This window comes from Balaenoptera borealis (assembly GCF_965194805.1).
Source record: "Balaenoptera borealis genome assembly, chromosome: X".
Taxonomy (NCBI): Eukaryota; Metazoa; Chordata; class Mammalia; order Artiodactyla; family Balaenopteridae; genus Balaenoptera; species Balaenoptera borealis.
The window spans coordinates 42,337,432-42,357,966 of NC_138881.1; the positions used below are offsets into that span (position 1 = coordinate 42,337,432).

The 20,535-nt window shown below is 53.2% G+C and overlaps 2 protein-coding genes across 8 annotated transcripts in view; one reads left to right on the forward strand and one right to left on the reverse strand.

Annotated features, from left to right (window-relative positions):
* Positions 1–603: 603 nt before the first annotated feature.
* On the forward strand, positions 604–10,993 carry ARAF (A-Raf proto-oncogene, serine/threonine kinase). Of its 6 annotated transcripts, none has more exons than XM_082378178.1 (16): positions 604–718; positions 2,057–2,211; positions 2,351–2,454; positions 3,217–3,319; positions 3,407–3,564; positions 3,677–3,775; positions 5,191–5,347; positions 5,452–5,479; positions 5,559–5,704; positions 5,799–6,001; positions 7,732–7,908; positions 8,010–8,056; positions 8,595–8,713; positions 8,952–9,083; positions 10,078–10,212; positions 10,418–10,993. In XM_082378178.1, exons 2-16 carry the CDS (start codon positions 2,116–2,118, stop codon positions 10,550–10,552), a joined length of 1,839 nt encoding a protein of 612 aa, XP_082234304.1. In that variant the 5' UTR covers positions 604–718; positions 2,057–2,115; the 3' UTR covers positions 10,553–10,993. The 6 variants fall into 6 exon arrangements, with proteins under 6 accessions (XP_082234304.1, XP_082234307.1, XP_082234306.1 ...); XM_082378181.1 differs by having other exon boundaries at positions 5,206–5,347; XM_082378180.1 differs by having other exon boundaries at positions 3,410–3,564.
* The window catches only part of SYN1 (synapsin I), a 43,174-nt gene continuing 33,623 nt past the window's right edge, over positions 10,985–20,535 (reverse strand). The window contains exons 6-13 of one of the 2 annotated variants that reach the window (XM_082378158.1): positions 17,183–17,245; positions 15,959–16,101; positions 15,787–15,861; positions 15,596–15,698; positions 14,137–14,283; positions 13,695–13,782; positions 13,005–13,596; positions 10,985–12,016 (exon numbers count right to left, since the gene is read on the reverse strand). In XM_082378158.1, coding sequence (XP_082234284.1) covers positions 11,989–12,016; positions 13,005–13,596; positions 13,695–13,782; positions 14,137–14,283; positions 15,596–15,698; positions 15,787–15,861; positions 15,959–16,101; positions 17,183–17,245 — 1,239 coding nt within the window. In that variant the 3' untranslated portion in view covers positions 10,985–11,988. Of the gene's footprint in view, positions 12,055–13,004; positions 13,597–13,694; positions 13,783–14,136; positions 14,284–15,595; positions 15,699–15,786; positions 15,862–15,958; positions 16,102–17,182; positions 17,246–20,535 lie in introns of both variants that reach the window. The other variant, XM_082378157.1, reaches the window with a different exon arrangement.

Here is a 20,535-nt window from a genome sequence, read left to right on the forward strand (position 1 = left end):
TATTTCCACAACGCTTCCCTGCGTTATGCCCTACTCCAGGTCCACAATTTCCCCTGACCTTCTACTATTAGTCTTTCAAAATCCTTATCAACTCCATTCCTAAAGGAAGCCTCCCCACACAGCAGGCCGCCACTCCTAGAGCCACAGCCACGGCCACACTAGAGACTCGCTGTTATCAAAGGCTATGACTACAGTCTCTCAGAATTGGAAAACTTTGCAGATACTTGGTCTGATTCTAACCCATTTCAAAGACGGTAAAACTGAGACAGGAAAATCCCAAATGGGTACTTAAGGCGCCGGGTCACTGGAGCAAAAAGGACGCTTAAGGATCCCCCGCCCAAATTCGGGGATCCCTAAAGTCAGCCCCAGGTGACCAAAAAAACCAAACAAACCGAAAAAAACCCTGCTTGATTCCACTACGGCACGATTGGGGTTAAAGCCCACGGAACGCAGGTCTCCTCCCGACTGCGCCTGCGCGAGTCAGGACGTGCGAATTTGCCCTAGACCCTGACGTTTCAGGCAGCCCCTCCTAATGCGGAACACGACCCACATTCCGCCGGTCCTGCCTTGACAGGCGTGACTCTAATCCAATACGAGTGGAGGGCTGAGTCCTCCGGAGCCAATAGCCAAAGTCCAAGGGGCGGTGGAGGCGGACTCTGTAAGGAAACAAGAAGACAGGCCCAAGATGGAGGCGGCGGCGGCTGTAGCGGCGTGACAGGTGAGGGCGGGCCCGGCAGGGTTAGGTTTCTGGAGCGACCGCTGGGCTCGGGTAGGGAGCCGGGACCGAAAGCTCAGCTCCAGGATGGCTGCGCCTGGGCCCCGACGCCCCCCGCCCGGAACCGGAGGAGTGGTTTGACCTGGGGTGAGACCATCGTCGACAACGCGGGGGGGGGTAGACTGGAATAGGGGTGCAAGGCTGCGGGGGATGGTTTCGCCCGTCGCGTGTGGCAGCGCGCCTGCGCAGAGCTGGAAGGCCCTCGGTGGGCGGGGCCGGGCCGAATGGGGCTTGGGTTGTGGTGCCTTGTCATGTGCAGTCCCTCTTAACCTCCTTAAGGTATCTGATGACCCTTGCTTACCGACAACGGGGAATGCGTGAAGACGTAGCTCACTTCTCGCTTTCCTTATTCTGGATCAATGTCTAGCCCACTAGGAGAATGTTTGAGGATTCCCCCATTCCTCCTCTTTAACCCTCCCCAGCCTCCTTCCATGATCACCAGTAATATGCCTGCGACCCTTTCATTAGCTGTCAGGGAGAATTTTGGCGCGCCCTCCGCCCCACCCGCGCTTTACCCCCGTTTATCTCAACTCAGCCACGTCTGGTGATGCTCCATTACCCTCCTTTCCCCCATGACAGTGTCTGGTGACACCCGTTATCCACTCTTCTTCCCATTACAGTCCCTAGTGACCCCTATTACATCTCCCCTCAGCGTAGTGTCTGCTGAGCCTCTATGAACTCCCCATCACAGTCTGGTGACTCCCATTAGCCACGTAACACAGTATCCGTGAACCTACCATCATTACAGTTCAGGGCTTTGGGATGCCCACAGTGCCCTTACGAACACTGTTTGATGCAATTCCCACTTCCCTCAAACTAAGGGCAGTATCTGATGATCCTCTGTTAGTTCCCCATCACCCTGTCTGTGACTCCCTCCGCACCACAGTATCTGGTAACCCCCTTCGCCATTAGAAAGCCAGGGCAGCCTGTTCATGTCCATTACGTACCTGACAGGCCCCAGTGCAGTGCGTGCTGACTTCCCCGTTAGTCCCTAGCACGGAGACTTACGTGCTCTTGTGCCCTCCGGGACAGTGTGTGTACCTCTCACTATGTCCTACCCCCCACCCCACCCTGCCCTATGCAGAGAATCCGAGACCTTGGCACTTAAGTGTGAGACAAACAACAGGAGCGGCTGAGCAGAGGAGGAACTGGATCCCTTGGGCTGTGTGGAAATTAGGCTACAAGGGGTGACGTGGAGCTGGGAGATTGAATTTTTGCCCCCTGCCACTTTGCTTCCAGACCATCATTATGGGACCTCTGAATTTTCCCTCTGTCTTCTAGGAGCCCCATGGCACCTGCCCAGCCCCACCTTAGCCCGTCTTGACAAAGTCCTAGGCTCCATGGAGCCACCACGGGGCCCCCCTGCCAACGGGGCCGAGCCGTCCCGGGCAGTGGGCACCGTCAAAGTGTACCTGCCCAACAAGCAACGCACGGTGGTGAGTCTGACGGGAGCAAAACTGGCAAGGGGTGGGCGTGGACCCAGTTGTAAATCTTGGATCAGAAAGGTGACAAGGGCTGGGAGAGTCAGCTGGGGACCCCACTGAGCGCTGACTCCTCACACCTACACACACACAGGTGACTGTCCGGGATGGCATGAGTGTCTACGACTCTCTAGACAAGGCCCTCAAGGTGCGGGGTCTCAATCAGGATTGCTGTGTGGTCTACCGGCTCATCAAGGGGTAAGTGTGGCACCGCCACCTCCAACTAGGCACGCAGCCTTCCAGCCCCTCCTCAGAGTCATGCGACTCTCCACTCTGCTGTGCAGTCTCTGTTAGTCTTCCCTTCATTCAGTGAATCCGTGAGTGCATCCAGCTTTTGTCTCATTACTTCATTAGTTTATTGGCCTGTAAGGTCAGCAACTCATTTTCTTCTTGGACCCCAAATCCTCACCGTGCTCCGTCATGTCCTCCCAGAATTCATCTGTTTCATCTTTCACTGTTTTATCAATTTGTCAGCTCTCTCCTTCCCCCATTTCCTTGTTCTCTGTCTGCTGTGTGGGCCTCGCTGACCTTCCCTTTATTCCTCCGTTTTAGAGTTCCTTAACTTTTTTGTATTCAATTCACGCATTGCTTTTTATTTGTTATCTCAGTGCCTCACCAGCTGCTTTGTCGGGGGCTTGCTCAGGACTTCTAAGATTTAGTTGTTTCTTCAGTCTCATTTGCTGCTCGTCTTGTGGCTAAGAGCATGGACTCTTCGCACTGTCCTGCCACTCACAATCCCTTGTGGCTCTGGACAAGTCGTTTCATCCCCCTGAGCCTCAGTTTCCCCATACGTAAAATGGGGGCAAGGATAGTACTAGTTCCTAGAGTTGCTGTACTAAGAATGAAACATGTCATCTATTATTGCATGGATGGCAGGCTTGGAGGGACTTTTGGGGGGTTCCCTTCTTCCCCATGGCCCCTGTCCACCCTCCCACTCACTCCCTTCCATGCCTTCTGCAGGCGAAAGACAGTCACCGCCTGGGACACAGCCATTGCCCCCCTGGATGGCGAGGAGCTCATTGTGGAGGTCCTCGAAGACGTCCCCCTGACCATGCACAATTTTGTGAGTGCAGGGTAGAAAGTGGGGGCAGACCGTGGGTGTGGCGGGAGGGTCCCTGACCAGGCCTCAATCTTCTCTACTCTGTGACAGCAGGTACGGAAGACGTTCTTCAGCCTGGCCTTTTGTGACTTCTGCCTTAAGTTTCTGTTCCATGGCTTCCGCTGCCAAACCTGTGGATACAAGTTCCACCAGCATTGTTCCTCCAAGGTCCCCACAGTCTGTGTCGACATGAGTACCAACCGCCGACAGTGAGCCTGGCCTGGGGTGGGCAGGGGGATGGGGAGGACAGAGGCCCAGCCACAAGGCTCTTACAGACAGCTGACCCACGTTCCCTTGCTTTACACCCTGAATGCCCTCAAGGTTCTACCACAGTGTCCAGGATTTGTCCGGAGGCTCCAGACAGCATGAGGCTCCCTCGAACCGCCCCCTGAATGAGCCACTCACCCCTCAGGGTCCCAGGTAGGGAATGCCTTAGCTGAAGGGCTGCTGTCAGAAGAAAAAGATCTGGAGGCCTCCGTAGAGTACAAGCCATACTGAATTCATTTGTTTACTCCATGAACATTTATTTAGCACCTACAAGTGTGAGTAAGGGCATGGAGCTCTGGGGCCTTGGGTGAGTCCCCTGATCTCTCTGGGCCTTAGTTTTCTCATCTGTAAAGAGCGGATAATGACCACATAGGGTTCTGGTGAGGATTAAATGAGTTGAGACATGTCCAATGCTTAGAACAAGAACTAGTATAGGATAAGTTCTTATTAATTATAATATATATCTATATATATGCATCTAACTACTTAGTTAATTCTTCCAGTATAACCATGCTCAAGCCTTTCCACTTTGAAATACATATTATTTTATCGTAAATTCCCTTTCACTTCTCCTTTATGTTAAGTATTATAATACTATAGTATTTCAATGTTGAAATATATTATTGCTCTAATATATCATGTTCATATGATATGCATTTTATATATCTATATATTTTATAATGTCAATATTTATATGATATATTTATGCTATTGTATTATGTGTTATGTTGATAATATTTTCATATAATGTAGAACATCAAACATTTTTATGTAATATATGAAATAGTAAAGTTAGAGCATTATGTTATTTTTAATTATGGGTATGTGTGAATAAATTATCTATGAATTGCATTTCAGGATAGTGAAGGGACCATTAAGTATTTTTGTAACATTATAATATATTTAGTATATATCATGTATAACAGATGTGTATGTGTAACATATAACATTATTATAATATGTGTAAAGCATTGTAATTTTAATATAGATAACATACTGTATGTTATATAATACATAATATATTTGAATAGTACATATAGTTATACAATATTATATATTGCTCTTCCCCCACTATCTGCATGGCTTGCTGTCCTTCCTTTAAGTCTTCGCTCAAATGTCACTTGCTCAGAGAAGCCTTTCCTGACATCACCAGGGACACTTCCTGTCTCCTTATGTTGCTTTATTTTTTGCTTTATTGCACCTATCACCATTGGACATATTAAATATTCTTTGTTTTTATTTCTCTTTTTTCCTGCTGCAGTCAGCCCCATGAGGGCAAGAACCTTTATTTGTTTTTTGTTTTTTTTAAATTTAAAATTTTTAGTACAGTTCAAATCAGCATGCGTGTAGAACCTTTATTTGTTTCGTCCACAGTTTTATTTCCACTACCTAGAATGGTATCTGGCACATGGCAGGCACTCAGTCAGCGCTTCTTGAACAAATGCATAATAGTAATGACAGTGGACGTTTACTCTGTGTGAGCTAAACACACACTTAGGACGGGGCGGGGCGTGGGCAGTGGTGGCAGTTCTGCTGGTTCTCTCATTCACTTGACAGTGATTTCACAGCCTTTCCCCTGCCAGCTCCTGCACCCAGCACCGCGACCCCAAGCACTTCCCCTTCCCTGCCCCGGCCAACGCCCCCCTCCAGCGCATCCGCTCCACATCCACCCCCAACGTCCACATGGTCAGCACCACAGCCCCCATGGACTCCGGCCTCATCCAGGTTGGTGTCGAGGCGGGAGGTCACGGGGGAGCACCGGGCAGAGGGGAGGGCCATTCCTGTTGTCTTCCATGTCCTCTCTCTGACGCCCAGCCCTCTGCTTCCAGCTCCCTGCCCAGAGTTTCAACACTGACGGTGAGCCCCCCGCTACCTGCACCCTGAGTCCCCCACCCCACCCCACCCGGCTCCACTCACATCCTCTCCGCAACTGCAGCTGCCGGGAATAGAGGTGGTGGCGATGGAACCCCCCGGGGGAGCCCCAGCCCGGCCAGCGTGTCCTCGGGGAGGAAGTCCCCACATTCCAAGTCCCCGTCAGAGCAGCGGGAGCGGAAGTCCTTGGCCGATGACAAGAAGAAAGTGGTGAGCTCCAGGGGGCACCTTTGGTGGGGGCACCGCAGGCCGAGTGATGAGGGGTGTGGGCAGGCCCCTGAGATGCCGCCCTTGTGGCCCGCAGAAGAATCTGGGGTACCGGGACTCGGGCTATTACTGGGAGGTGCCACCCAGTGAGGTGCAGCTGCTGAAGAGGATCGGGACGGGCTCGTTTGGGACCGTGTTTCGTGGGCGGTGGCACGGCGATGTGGCCGTGAAGGTGCTCAAGGTGGCCCAACCCACAGCTGAGCAGGCCCAGGCCTTCAAGAACGAGATGCAGGTGCTCAGGTGAGATTGCTCGCGCGCAGGGATGGGGGCAGGGGCGGTGGGCACCGCCTTGGTGCCTCTCTGGGGAAAGGCCATACTGAAGGCACTTCCTGCACGTCCCCTGTGTATGTGTGGTGTTATAACCATAATGGTAAGTTTCTTCTCTATCAGAGAAGCCCCTTTCCCCTGTGGGAAAAGGGTATGTTTAGAGGACCTCTGGTCACATTGGTGTTTGTGTTTGTGTAAATACTGATATTAATTAATGGCTCTGCCTCCAAAATGTGGGTCTTTTCATTTGCCTGCTGTGAAATGGGTATCACTAATGTTACTGTGGTACTTACATCAATGGCATAATGTGAGTTAACTGCATCGCCAGGCAGCCTGGCGTCCTTCCCTCTCCTCTGCTTGTTCTGCATCATTAGTATATGTTTATTGTGTTGCCTTCTTGTTATTAATTATAACAATACCATACTTTAAAGAACAGTATTAGAACTATAATCAGAACCAGAATTTAATCATTGTTTGATTAATGATTGTGGTTGCTCAGCCTAATATATCATTCATACTATATTAACTCATTTGTGCTAAGAAACCCTGATGCTCCCTTTTTGCCACCCTAGTTCCTACCACTCCTGGGGTTGCCAGGGTGGGCTTTCCCCTCTGACAAGTGGGCACAATTATGTTGCAGAGTTGACGTTATCATAATTCCTTGTGCTGTTTTAATACTCATCCTCATAATGGATGCCACAGTAAGGAAATTTTCAGTCTTTGCTCCTCTCTATGAAATGACAATGATTTGAGCAGGCTGTGAATTTGCGTTGTGTTCGTATTGAAACTATAACCTAACTGCTGTGAAGAATACTAACGTGCTGTGAGCAAAATTGCGGAGCGTTGTTGATGTTCTTTGCGTGTAAGTTACCATTGTAACTGCAGTTAATACTTCTATAAGGAGTGAAAGTTTTCTTCTAAATGAGGGTGACTCCATTCATACAGGACAGAGTTTCTGTCAGGTAACCTAGGTACCCAGTAGCGATAACAGCAAGGACAGTGATATTTTCAGGGTGCTTGCTTGTGTTCAGCTGTTCTAATAAGCACCTTACAGGTTATTTACTCACATAGTCCTCCCAACACCCCTGTCAGGTAGCTCACGGAATTATCACAGTTTTGCAGTTGAGGAAAATGAGGCACAGAGAAGTTAAGTGTCTTCCCTGAGATTGTACAGTGAGTACCCAGGGAAGCCTGGATTGGAACTTAGGATCTAATTTGAGTCCAAATCCCAAGCTCTTTACCTCTAAGCCTCTCATGGTTAACAGGATATAGTCACACATCACTGATATTTTTACCAGGCATTTATCAATATTCTGTTGATATATCACTGATGAAGGTTGGCATTCCACTTTCTCATCTCATCTCAAATGGTCACAGGCTCAGGTCATGATCAGGGTCAGAGGTATGGCAGGTACTGATGATTAAGACAGTCCTGGTCAGCAGGGGGTGCGGGGTAATCCCTCCCTCCTGCTTTTGTTGGGAGACTTGGATGAGGAAGCCCAGGACATAAGCGCCCAGCGTGGAATCATAGCCCAGCAAACACATCTCACAAATTCATTGAATCTGGCCATAGTCTGGCCCTGAGCCTCCTGAAAGCCAGGGTGGGAATGATGGCAGAAGGCAGCAGTGAACAGCGCCATTCCCAGTGCTCAGAAAGTTGCTGTTTACCCTCCCTGCCCTGATACCTCCCGCCCTGCCTGCAGGAAGACACGTCACGTCAACATCTTGCTGTTCATGGGCTTCATGACCCGGCCGGGATTTGCCATCATCACACAGTGGTGCGAGGGCTCCAGTCTCTACCACCACCTGCACGTGGCCGACACACGCTTCGACATGGTCCAGCTCATTGACGTGGCCCGGCAGACTGCCCAGGGCATGGAGTGAGCGTCCTGGCCCGGGGACTAGGGAGGGGCTGGGGGATCTGGGGGTGGGGAGATGAGGTGGCCCTCAGACCATCTGACACCTGCTTGTACCCCAACAGCTACCTCCATGCCAAGAACATCATCCATCGAGATCTCAAGTCGAACAGTATCTACGTGTTCCTCTCTAAGGGCTGGGCTGGGGTGGGGGGCATCAAACAGGATGAGGGCTTAGAGGGATGGCTCTTGTGGGAGGCTTTCTGGGGGCAAACAGGGAGGGGCACACGTGGCATTTCCCTTTGCCAGGTGCCAGAGCTGTGGCTGGGGAGGGGCCTTTAATGGGAGTCTCTTGGTCAGGAGTCAGGGTTTTGGCTGGTGCAGGTGCTGTTCTTCGGGACTCTGGTCAGGGTCTGAGGAGCAGCAGCTGTGGAGGGCGTTAGGGGAGCTCCTGACCAGTGTCACAGGCATGGTGAGTGTGGGTGCCATTAGAGGAGCTTCCTAGTCAGGAGGCACAGGAGGGCCAAGTGTAGGGGGCATTAATTGGAGCTCCCCACCCAAGTCAAGGTTGTGGCTAGTTTGTGTGACATTGCGGGGCTTCTGGTCGGGGTTAGAGGCGTGACTGGTGTGGAGGTGTCAACGAGAGCCTCCCAGTCAGGGCGAGAAGCCCGGCTATTGGGAGTCCCTGTAGTGGCCCTTGACCCTGGCGGACATCTTCCTACACGAGGGGCTCACGGTGAAGATCGGGGACTTTGGCCTGGCCACAGTGAAGACACGGTGGAGTGGAGCCCAGCCTTTGGAGCAGCCCTCGGGCTCTGTGCTATGGATGGTGAGTTGGGCCAGGCTGGACTGGGGGCATATAGGGACATGGGCTGCTGGGGTAGGATGTGGGAGGCCGAGTGGGGCCGGGGATGCCTGCACCCCAAGGTGTGGGTGTCTGGACTGCTCATGCTTCACCCTGTGTGGGTGGCTCTGAGTTACACCCAGTGTGGCTGGTGGGCTCTGGGCCTATGGGCCAGTCATTTGCTGACCTCCACATTCCTCCTGCCCGGTCCGGCCTATTGAAGGCAGCTGAGGTGATCCGTATGCAGGACCCGAACCCCTACAGCTTCCAGTCAGATGTCTACGCCTATGGGGTTGTGCTCTACGAGCTCATGACCGGCTCGCTGCCTTACAGCCACATTGGCAGCCGTGACCAGGTGAGCCCCGTGCCTTACCTGCCATCTCCCAGGCCAAGGGATCCCCTCAGCCTCCAAACCTCAGATCTCCACCTTTGCACGGACCAAGAACACCACACTTCCCCCAGAAACCCCAAGTTTTCTGAGCTGAGGATTCCCAGATTCCTCTGGGTCTTCCATACCCAGAATTCCCTCCTTCACCCACATCTACTCCTCTGGGTCCTCAAAGTCCAGAATCTCCTGAATCCCCTATACCCAGAATCCCCCTAGGCCCCCCAAAGCCCAGAAGCCCTCTGGACCCCTAGACACATACAGTCCTCTGGCCTGGGTACTCAAACTCTCCAAAGTCCCCAAAGACCAGAGTCCCATTTCTCCCAGAAACAATCCCTTTGTACTTCTGGAATCCTCACAGTTACCTACAACCATTCAGGCCTTAGGTATCTGTCAGACTTCAGGGCCCTTGAATCCATAATATTCTAGGCCCCAGACATTTCTCCAGGTTCAAGGCCTGGAATCTCCCAGACCCTCAGAAACCCAGGATCCTCTAGGCTTCAGGTACCAGTAGTCTTTGGGTCTTGAGCACTCACAATCCTACAGACCACGTGGACCCATAGTCCTGTAGGCCCCAGACCTCTACAGAAATACAAGCTACTGAGGGCTGGAATCCTTTAGCTTCCTCCAGACCCAGAACTTCATGTTTCCCCAAGACTCAGTACTTTCTAGGCCCCTAAGCCCCCTAGAAACCTGTGGACCCATAATCATCTGGGCCCCGGACACCTACAGTCCTTGACTTCCCCCAAGCTTAAATCCTTCTGTTCTGTAAGCAGAGAATCCTTCTAAGTCCTCAGAGACCCAGAATCTTTAGATCCACAAGATACCCACAGTCCTCTGGGCCCCAATACCCAGAATACCCCAGTTCTCCTAAAAGGAGCCCTCCAGGTCCCTCAAGACCCAGAATTCCCTGGGCTTCCCAGCCCAGACCCCCAGATCACCCCATTCCTGTCCTCCCTCCCAGATTATCTTTATGGTGGGCCGTGGCTATCTGTCCCCGGACCTCAGCAAAATCTCCAGCAACTGCCCCAAGGCCATGAGGCGCCTGCTGTCTGACTGCCTCAAGTTCCAGCGGGAGGAGCGGCCCCTCTTCCCACAGGTGGGCCGAGGAGGAGGGCTGGACACCCTGGGGAGGGAGCCTCTGAGGAGAAGGACTCTGAGGTGTGAATGTGAACTGTGTTGTGTTCAAGGCTCCGAGGTGTACAATGTGTGTGAGTGTGTGCTTCCCCATTAGGCTGGGGTCTGGGGGTGTCCGGGTGCCCACGCGGCTCTGGACACCCCTCCTCACCCGCCCCTGCCCCCAGATCCTGGCCACGATTGAGCTGCTGCAGCGGTCACTCCCCAAGATTGAGCGGAGTGCCTCCGAACCCTCCTTGCACCGTACCCAGGCTGATGAGTTGCCTGCCTGCCTACTCAGCGCAGCCCGCCTTGTGCCTTAGGCCCCACCCCCAGCTACCAGGGAGTCAATCTCAACCTGCCACGCCAAGGAGCCCTGCCCACCAAGCAATCAATGTTCTGTCTCTGCCCCGTTACTGCCTGAGGATCCCCCATCCCTGCCCTGGGAGATGAGGGGGTGCCCATGTACTTTTCAAGTTCCTCTGGAATTGAGGGACCCTCAAAGACCGAGACCCCTGCCTCCTCCATAATTCGGTTTCCTCTTGGCTTTGGCGATACTTCTAAATTCGGGAGCTCCTCCATCTCCAACGGCTGGGATTTGTGGCAGGGATTCCACTCAGAACCTCTCTGGAATTTGTGCCTGATGTGCCTTCCACTGGATTTTGGGGTCCCCAGCACCCCATGTGGATTTGGGGGGTCCCCTCTGTCTCCCACCATTCAAGGACTCCCCTCTTTCTTCACCAAGAAGCACAGAATTCTGCTGGGCCTTTGCTTGTTTATTTTTCTTCCGGACTCTTCTCATGGGGTTCAGAGCCGCTGAGGGGTGAGGGTGAGTCCAGGCAAGGGCTGGAGGTTGAGGGGAGGTGCGGACCACACAAACAGCGCCACTGCACGCATCACCACAGGCGGCACGATGAACGAGGACCACATATGCCAAGCACGGCACGAGAGGAGGCCACGTCAGTCACAGACACAGACATCACTGCAAAGGTGGGGAAGTGGGGGACCACTGGCCTTCTGTGTGCAAAGGATTCTGGGAGGATGGGTGGAGTTTGCATATTTAAAGACAGCTGTCAGAGGCAGGAAAGTGGGGCAGGGGTCCCTGGGGAATTGAGGGGTCCTAGCAGTGGGAGGAGCTCCCAGTGTGTTGAGTGGGGTTGGTTGGGGTGGGGGGGGTGAAGGGAAATCCTTGGGGAGCTGGGTGGGGGCAGTTGAAGAGGTGGATCTCCAGAGATGTGAGATCCATAGAAAGGGTCTCAAAGGTAGGGGTTTCTTAAGGATTTGGGAAATTTTGATAGGGAACAAGGTGTGCTTGAGAGATCTGGTACCAGGAGTGGGGTTTTCCAGGAATTTCAGGGCTCCGGGAGGGGTTGCCTGGTGTTTGGGAGCTTCCAGAAAGGAAAATGCATTCTGAGGGCACCAGGAGTGGAGGTCTTCAGGGATTTGGAGGTTCTAAAACTGAGAAGTAGGTCTCAGTTTTTGAAAGGACTTGGGAATTATAAACATGAGAACTGGATTTAGGACCAGGAGTGAGGTTTCCCCAGGGACTTGGGCATTCTGAGGAGTGAGAAGAGGGATCTTGGCGATCCAGGAGAGGGCTTCTCAAGGGATGAGCTTCCAGAAGTGAGAATTAGATTCAGGGCCCAGACAGGGGTTGCCCAGGGATTTGGGGGCTCTCAGGGTGGGGTGTCAGTCGGAGAAGAGGCTGGCGAAAGACTTCCTCAGGCTGCGGATGGTCTCAGCTTTCACCTCGTCCTGGCTAAGGCTGGGCCTGGGCGGGGCTGGCTCTGGAAGGTTGAAGGCATTGGTCAGAGACTGGGATTTGCTAGAGAGAAACAAGGTGGAGGCGTGGGAGGAAGGGGGGGAGAGGAAGGGAGGAGGGGGAGAGAAACACAATGTTACCCCAGGCCCGGCCCCAGCCCTGCCCCTCTGGTCCTGGGGCTGTGCCTGTGACCCTCCCACCCCCCAGCACGGGCCTGGACCCTGAGGGAGTCTCAGGACGAATGGAGGAGCCCTGGGCCAGGCTGGGAGGACTTCGATCCAAGGTGAAGAAGCCTGGGATTGATGGGAAGAGTTCTGGGCTGAATCTTCTCTTATTAATTCTAGGCTAGATTGGGAGGAGTTTGATATATAGGTGACGATGGGCAGGGAGGTTTCCAGTCTAAGGGTGAGGAGTCCAGAAAAGGGGGGGGCGGTGCTTGGACCAAGGACAGGCTGGAAGGGGCAAATCTAAGGGGGAGCAGTTGGGTGGGGCAGGGAGGACTTCTGAGCTAAGAGAGGAGGTCTGGAATGGACCAGAAGAGGCAGAGAGGATGGTGTGATTTGGGAGGAGACTGAGATGGACCAGAAGGGAGCCTAGACTTTAGGAAAAGCATGAGGACGACTGGGAAGAGTGAAGTGACATAGGAGGACTGTGGATGGGGCCGGGAGGAGTTTGCGGGTTCGGTTGGGGGGGAGTCAGGTTGGGCAGGAGGAGGATGAGTTTGGCAGGGAAGTACTGAAGGAGGGTCAGCAAGGCGCCTGGGGTGGGCCGAGAGGAGCTGGGCTGGGGGGCTTTCCCAGGACCTACTGGGAGGATTCTGCACTTCAAAGGGGGTTTCTCTGGGATGGAGGGCAGGAGCCTCTGTGAACTGGGAGGGGTCTGGCCCAGACTGGAACTGGAGAGAGAGCTGTGTAGGACCTGGGTCTGAGGAGCCTGGGAGCTGGGGCTGCCCTCCAGGTGCAGGAGCGCATTCTGTGAGCAGCAAGGTGAGGGCTGCTGTGGGATCCCCTTACTTGAGCTGGGGGTGTGGGGGTCCCCCGGCAGCGGCGGTGGCAGGTGGCGGCACGTCCTGGCTGGGTTTCTGGGCCAGCTGTGGCTTGGTGGGACGTCCAGCGGGGCCCGAGCCACTGGGTCGAGGCTGCTGCGTGGTGGGTGGCCCAGTGCGGGGCATGGGACCCGCCTGGCTGGCCTGGCGTGTGGGGCCGGCAGGGCCTGGGGGTTTCTGGGGTGGGCCCTGGCGCTGCTGACCACCCGGTGGAGCCCCTGAGGCCTTTGGCGGAGCCTGACCAGAGGCCGATGTCTGACGAGTAGCCTGTGGGGGGCCTGCCTGGCGCTGGGGAGAGGGGGAGGCCGGCGGGCGGGCTGCTGGAGGTGCCCCGGGGCCTCCCGCCACTGGCCGGGATTGGCGGCCTTGACCCTGGGGCAGCGGTGTGGCCTGGGACGCAGGCTGCTGGGGCGCTGATGTGGGACTCGGTAGGCGCTGGGGCAGGGGGCTGCCAGCTGGGGGTCCAAGGCCCGAAAGGTGCTGCTGACCCTGCGGGGTCGGGCGCTGCTGCAACGGGGGTCCCTGGCGTTGGGGGCCTGGGCCCGGCTGTGGAGGGCCGCCTGAGGGACAGAGAGAAAGTGCACACGTGAGAGCGAGCAAGTGAGAGGTGGGGGGCTGCCGGTGGGGTCGGGGCCCAGGAAGCTGGCCCCTCACTTACCCTGTGGCGGGGGTCGTTGCTGAGCTGGGGGCCCCGCGGGCTGCTGGGAGGTCTGGCGGCCCAAGGGCAGGGCCCCTGGGGACGGAGTCTGCGGCAGAGGAGTGGAGCAGGAGAGGTTAAAAATAGTTACCAGCCGGTGGAGCATCAGCCAATCAGAATGACATGGGTTCCCTGTGTGCTGGGTGTTGCCGCATTTGTGGCTGAGCTGAGGGGATGGCAGGTTGTGGGGTGCGGGACTCACTCCCAGGGGAGGGGTCAGGAGGCACTCAGGGAAGTCAGGGTAGTAGCTATTTATCATTTTTTAAAATAGTTGGTAACTGCTGCGACACATGTGCGTCCTGGCGATACCCCTAGCCTGCTGATTATCAGCTCTGTGACACAGTATGACCAAGGGCTGGCCTGCCCGCCACTAGCCTCCAAGGGCCAGAGCCAGGGGCCTGACCTGGCTGTGGGAGCCCCTGCCGGGAGAGGCATCCCGCTGCCGCTGCCGGGGCAGGGCCTGGGTCATCTTGTTGACCACAAGCTCTACGATGAGTTGCTTGTCTTCATCCTGGTGGTCACCGATGAGTGGCATGGAGGAGCCCACCACCTGGGGGAGGAGAAGGGATCCAGTGAGGAGAGAAGCAGGAAGTGCATGGGAGGGTGACGATGACGAAGTGCTTTAAGTTGGGAAAAGGCATGACTGGCGGCTGCTCAGGAAACCAACTTCAGTATGAGAAGCACCGATTATGCAGTGTGGGGAAGGCTTGCCTTTTACGAGATACCTTACAGCTTAGGACAGACTAGCAGGGGTGAGCTAATGAGGGCCTACTGGCCAAATCCGGCCCAGCACCTGTTTCTGTGCAGCCCCAGGCCCCGGAGCTAAGGATGGGTTTTACATTTTTTAATGATTGAAAAAAAATCAAAAGATTTCATGACGTGAAAATTAAATGAAGTTTAAATTTCATTGTCCATAAACCAAGTTTCATGGGAACACAGCCACCCTTACTTTCTTGCCGTATCGTCTGTGGCTGCTCTTGCAGAACTGAGGAGCTGCAGTAGCGACCGGATGGCCCACAAAGCCTAAGATACGCACCGTCTGGCCTCGACAGAAAACGTTTGCCAATCCCTGCTTTATAGTTTGCTCGGTGCTCTGTGTTTTACAAAGAACTTTGTGGTTTACATGGTACTTTACAGTTTACAAAGCTCCTTGCCCTTTACAAAGGACTGTTACATATATGGCGTGTTTAGACTTTGGAAAGTGCTTTGCAAAGGGCACCACTGTTTACACGATGCTTTACCATGTATAAAGCGCTACCGTTTACCATGCACTCTGAATTTTCAAGGTATTTTACAGTTTGCAGATTGCTTTACTGTTTACCGGGGACACTGCTGCTTATAAAGAGCTTTAGAATTTTGAAAGCGCTTTGCTTCAATAATGAGGATTTCCCAGTTTACAGAGCTCCTCTTTAAAATAATTTTATGAAGCACTTTGCTGTTCACTAAGCAGTACCTTCCTAAGGTACTTTACAGTTTACAGAATGCTTTAGTATCAACCACCACTCTCTATAAAGTTCTTTGTAGCTTACGAAGTACTTTGCTGTTGGCCAAGTACAAATTCACAGAACACTTTAAAGATTACTAAGTGCTTGGTCATTCACCAGAATGTCTCAGTTCACAGAGGACGTTAACAGCTTAACAAGTGTTTTGCGCTTCACTAAAGATGTCCAAGTTCACAGAGCAGTTTAGAATTTAGTAAGTATTTTGCCATTTGCCAGGGATGTCCCGGTTCACAAGGCACTTTACAGTTTTACATATTGCCATTCGCTGAGGGCTTTCTAGGCCCTGGCGTGCTTCACAGTGTTGCTGCCCTGCACCTGCTCCCCGCTCTGTGCCCCCACCAAATTCTGGGGTGCTCCTACCTCAATGATGTGGTCCCTTCCGTCCTTGCCATGCAGCGCTTCCACTGCGCAGATGTCCAGTCCCCCAAAGATCTCTGAGCACGTGTCCACCCACAGCTTGTACCTGCCAGGACACAAGGCAAGGAAGCCCGTCAGTGCCTGGTCTGGGCGGCCACACTTCTACCCCCCAAGCCCGAGTTCAGGCCGCCCACCTGTCAGACATGGCAATCTGCTCGAGCATCGCAGAGCCGGTGTTGGTCTTCCAGTTTCCTGACACTGACGTCCTCCTGGAGAGTAAGAGGAGACAGGAGAGAGGCTTGGGGGGCCTGGGCTGCACAAGGCAGGGCAGGGGACCCCTACCCAGGCCTTGGTCTCCTTACTCACATGTAGGCCTTGTAGTTCTGCCCAATCTTCTGGACGCGCACATCGTATTTGGCATCAATGAAGGGCTCGGCAGTGGCATATGTCTTGGTCAGTGCCACGACACTCGCGATGTCCTGGAAGTCGTGCTGGTTGTCCACCTTGACCTGTGGGAGTGGGGTGGGGAGCAGGGCCCGGTCAGGAGGGGGCGGCAGTCGGGGTGCCTTAGGGCAAATGACACAGGTGTGGTGAGTGCACAGAAATTTGGTGGACACCCCAAGGCACTCAAGCATGCATTAATTCTGGGTCTCCTGGTTTTCACATGTACACACAGACACCAAATTGGGCGTCTACAACTCTGTGAACACACAAAACCCGACTTTTAGACTTGTTTACTTTAAATGGTTAAGTTGTATGGTATGTGAATTATATCTCAGTAAAGCTGTGGGAAAATTGTGTGTATATACAGTATATGCATGTGGGCACCCAGACAAAATCAATTGTACACACAATATATAAACATACAGAAGCATGGACACACTCAAACATACAAATTACAAGTCTGCTTTCTACGGACACACAGACAAAATCAGATGGGTGGACAGCATACAGGACCCCAAGACCCTTGAATGTAAAAGATGATGTAGTGTGTGTTCAACACAGAGGCCTGCCTATACACAGACACAGTGCTGGATACACTAACAAAATAACAGGACACACAAAACTGGCTGAACGCATGATAGAAAATTGGGCCACCAAAATGTAAGAATATGAGGAAAAATACAAATAGATAAACGACACAATTATACAGAATTATTGTGTGCACTGAATACACAATATACTTCTAACAGGCGTACCTTCTCGGAGATACTGTGGGTTCAGTTCTGGACCACCGCAATAAAGCGAAGGTCACAATAAAGCAAGTCACACAAACTTTTTGGTTTCCCAGTGCATATAAAAGTTATGCTTATACTGTAATCTGTTAAGTGTGCAATACATCTAAGTGTCTAAGAAAAACAATGTACATACCTTAACTTAAAAAGACTTTATTGCTAAAAGATGCTAACCATCATCTGACAACCCAGGGTTGTCACGAACCTTCAATTTGTAAAAAAAAAATGTAGTATCTGTGAAGCGCAATAAAGCGAAGTGCAATAAAACGAGGTATGCCTGTTCTTATATCCGCACGATGCCAGGAACATGCATCATTTACAAGCACGCACATACAAAGCCCACCCGGGGACTTACCTTACCCATCCCAGAGTGTGCGTGCCCCATCTTCACAACCACAGGGTACGTTGTGCTGCTGAGCTGGTAGGGTGGAAAGGGAGAGCATGGTCAGGGAAGAAGGGCTGACAGCCATGGCTGGGGGTGGCGCTGAGGGGAGCCCATCCAGCGGGAGCCACACTGAGAGCGATTTTCCCAGAAGAGGTGGGTCAGAGACAGCCAGCCGGCAGCTGGGGGTCACACAGTACCTCGGCGCCCAGAATTGAACCCAGAGCCCTGCCTGCCTGTCCCTCCCTCCACCACCCCCAAGTCCCAGACTTCCCGCCTCTGCTTTCCTGGGCAGAGGCATGGGATAGGGGTGGGGGACTTTTCCGGAAAAGGGAAAGTTTGTTTTTACAGTGAATGGATGATAGAGCAGTGAGTGTGTGATGCGTGTGCGTGGGGGCGTAGTGGCGAGCATGTAGCAACTGGACCCCTCAGCCAGGCCTTGTGTGTGTCTCCTCCACACACATATACAACCCAGAGACACACAAACCCTCAGAACTCAGATCTACACAGCCAAACCCAGAGCTTCCCACACATGCTGAGACCCACGCGATGGAAAGATCCACCACCGACACCGGTTCCGGAGCCTGCCTTGCTGTGTGGCTGCACAGAGACCCTCACAGCCAGCCAGCCAGCCCAGCAGCACACACTCAACACTTGTAGACACGCAATCAACACTTTTGGGCAGAGACATACACACAGCCCTCCTCCTCTCACCCAAATCCACGTAACAGAGGGACACGCAACACGAAGGTTATCCATGCAACACAGAGACGAACAACCCTCAGAGGCACAGCCACAGAATGCAGAGGCACACACAACTCTGACAGGCACACACAACAGAACTGGGCACGTATTCAACACTGACAGATACACATGCAACGCTCCTAGGCCTACGCACAACAAACAGAAGGACCCACACCACATGGACAGGTATACACACTTCTAGGTATTCACACTTCTAGGTATTCACAGAACCACCGAGACCCACAACACAGAGACTCATACTCCTGGGCACACGCAAAGTGTATGCAGGGACGCACACACAAAAAACGTGCCTTGCCATATATACAGATGGAGAGGCATGCACACAACCAGAGACACCCAGAACCTCCTAAGTACATGGACAACACCCCAGGGTGTGTACATGCACACACACTCACATCCAGGCGTGGGGATACCTCGTCTCCCCCAACCCTGGGTGGAGTAGAGGGGACCTAGTTGGCCGACCCCAGCGCCACCATACATGGATGCACATGCAGGGCTTTGCCCTCCCTCCTCTGTGCCGACAGGGGTGACAGGGTAGAGGATGGCATTCCCGGAGGGGCTGCTGGGGCGGTGGCGGTTCCCAGTTCCCGACAGGCACAGGAAGTCCGCAGGGTCAGGGTGACCGATTGACCTTCAGGCCTCACCCTCCCTCTGCACGCCCCCCCACCTTCCTCATTTCCCAAATGACTGGCGTCATGATGGGGCGCTGAGAGGCACTGAGTTGTTACCAGGATGCTCTGATTAGCATTCCAGGGAAACCAGGCTGAAATGGCAGATGACGTAACAGGCACACACGCAGATCACAGAGGTGATAGCACATCCTCAATTCCATTCGCAACCCAGACCTGCTTTACAGGGGCAGGCACAACTCCAGAAGCAGCAGAAAGCATAATGGGCTCAGGACTTCCCTGATGCCACAGTGGTTAGTCATCCACCTGCCAATGCAGGGGACACGGGTTTGAGCCCTGTTCCGGGAAGATCCCACATGCCGCGGAGCAGCTAAGCTCCGTGCGCCACAACTACTGAGCCTGCGCTCTAGAGCCCGTGAGCCACAACTACTGAGCCCACGTGCCACAACTACTGAGCCCACGTGCCACAACTACTGAGCCTGCGTGCCACAACTACTGAGCCTGCGTGCCACAACTGAAGCCCATGCGCCTAGAGCCCGTGCTCCGCAACAAGAGAAGCTACTGCAATGAGAAGCCCCACGCACCGCAACGAAGAGTAGCCCCCGCTTGCCACAACTAGAGAAAGCCCGCGCGCAGCAGCGAAGACCCAATGCAGCGAAAAATAATAAATAAATAATACAATAAAAAAAAAAACCAACAAAAAAACCATACTGGGCTCAGGTACACTCAAGTACACACACACACCACAGAGGGGCACACACCACCTAAAGGCACACAGGCAACTCTCAGAGGCAGAGACACAGCAGGAAACTGTGTGCAAGCACACACGCACACCGCCCCCCGCCCCGAGGTTTTTAGACTCTTTTCATAAACCTTCCTTGTTTTCTCTGGACCTGAGCCTGAACACAACACTGTGTATATGTGTATGCGTGTGCCCACACATGTGTGCATGCAGGGAGCTCTGAACACTGGGGTCCCCTGGCCAACCCTAGGTTTGAATCTTGGCCTCTCCTCTTCCTAAGGCCATGTTCAACCCCAGGCAGGTCACTTAACCCTCTCTGGGCCTCAGTTTCCTGATCTGTATAAAGGGTACAATCAGGCCCAAGCAGTCGGTGTGTGTGGGGACTGCCAGGTGTCTGCTGTGCACACCCAGCTGGACCCCACGCCCCCCACACCCATCCAGCTCGCCAGGTGGCCATACAGCCAGACACCGGTCCATGAAACCCCACCAGTTTCAAAACCTGCACGATAACCCGGGTTCACACAACCCCTCACATGTAGACAGTGGGCAAAACTCTATGCTGACTCAGGTTTCAAAGTCATGATGCTGCAGCGGGACTTCCCCTGCCCTCACTTCTCCCTTCGCCTCCACCACCGACTTAGGCCCACCCCTCATTCACTCTCATTTCCCACTTTCACAGTCAGCTCCTCCAAATTCCTGGTTTACTTCTCTTCCCTCTTATCTGGTCCTGCCCACCCCCGCAACAGAGTCATTTCTTCACTCTCCTTCCTGGGCAGATCACTTGACCCCTTTGTGTATCTCATTTTCCTCACTGGTATAATGAGAACACGAACAGTCTCTAACTCACAGATGTTGTGAGGAACACATTAGTTATTTCGGGCAAAATGCTTAGCACAGTATCTGGCACACAGGAAGCCTCCATCCTCAAAAGGTGTTGGGCACTATTATTATTATCGGTTTAATATCCCTAGATTAGCCAATATTAATTAACAAGGAGGTAATCGGGACTGACTGACAGATAAAGTATTTCCAAAGATTTTAGAGCCGTGTTTGATACATAGTAATAGTAAGCACTTTGTAGTGCTGGTGGTAGTTTCTGTTTTGGTGGTAGTGTTGGTGGTGATGGTTGTGCTAGCCACTCTGAGTTAATCAAGCTTAATTAGCAAGGGGGTGATGGGGATTGGATGAGA

What these genes read in the sequence shown, in the direction of transcription:
- ARAF (XM_082378178.1), top strand. Translation starts at nt 2,116, where the DNA reads ATGGAGCCACCACGGGGCCCCCCTGCCAACGGGGCCGAGCCGTCCCGG. An exon ending in CCAGAGTTTCAACACTGACG is followed by an intron (nt 5,480 to 5,558) that starts GTGAGCCCCCCG and finishes CCGCAACTGCAG; the next exon opens with CTGCCGGGAATAGAGGTGGT. An exon ending in ACATTGGCAGCCGTGACCAG is followed by an intron (nt 9,084 to 10,077) that starts GTGAGCCCCGTG and finishes CCTCCCTCCCAG; the next exon opens with ATTATCTTTATGGTGGGCCG.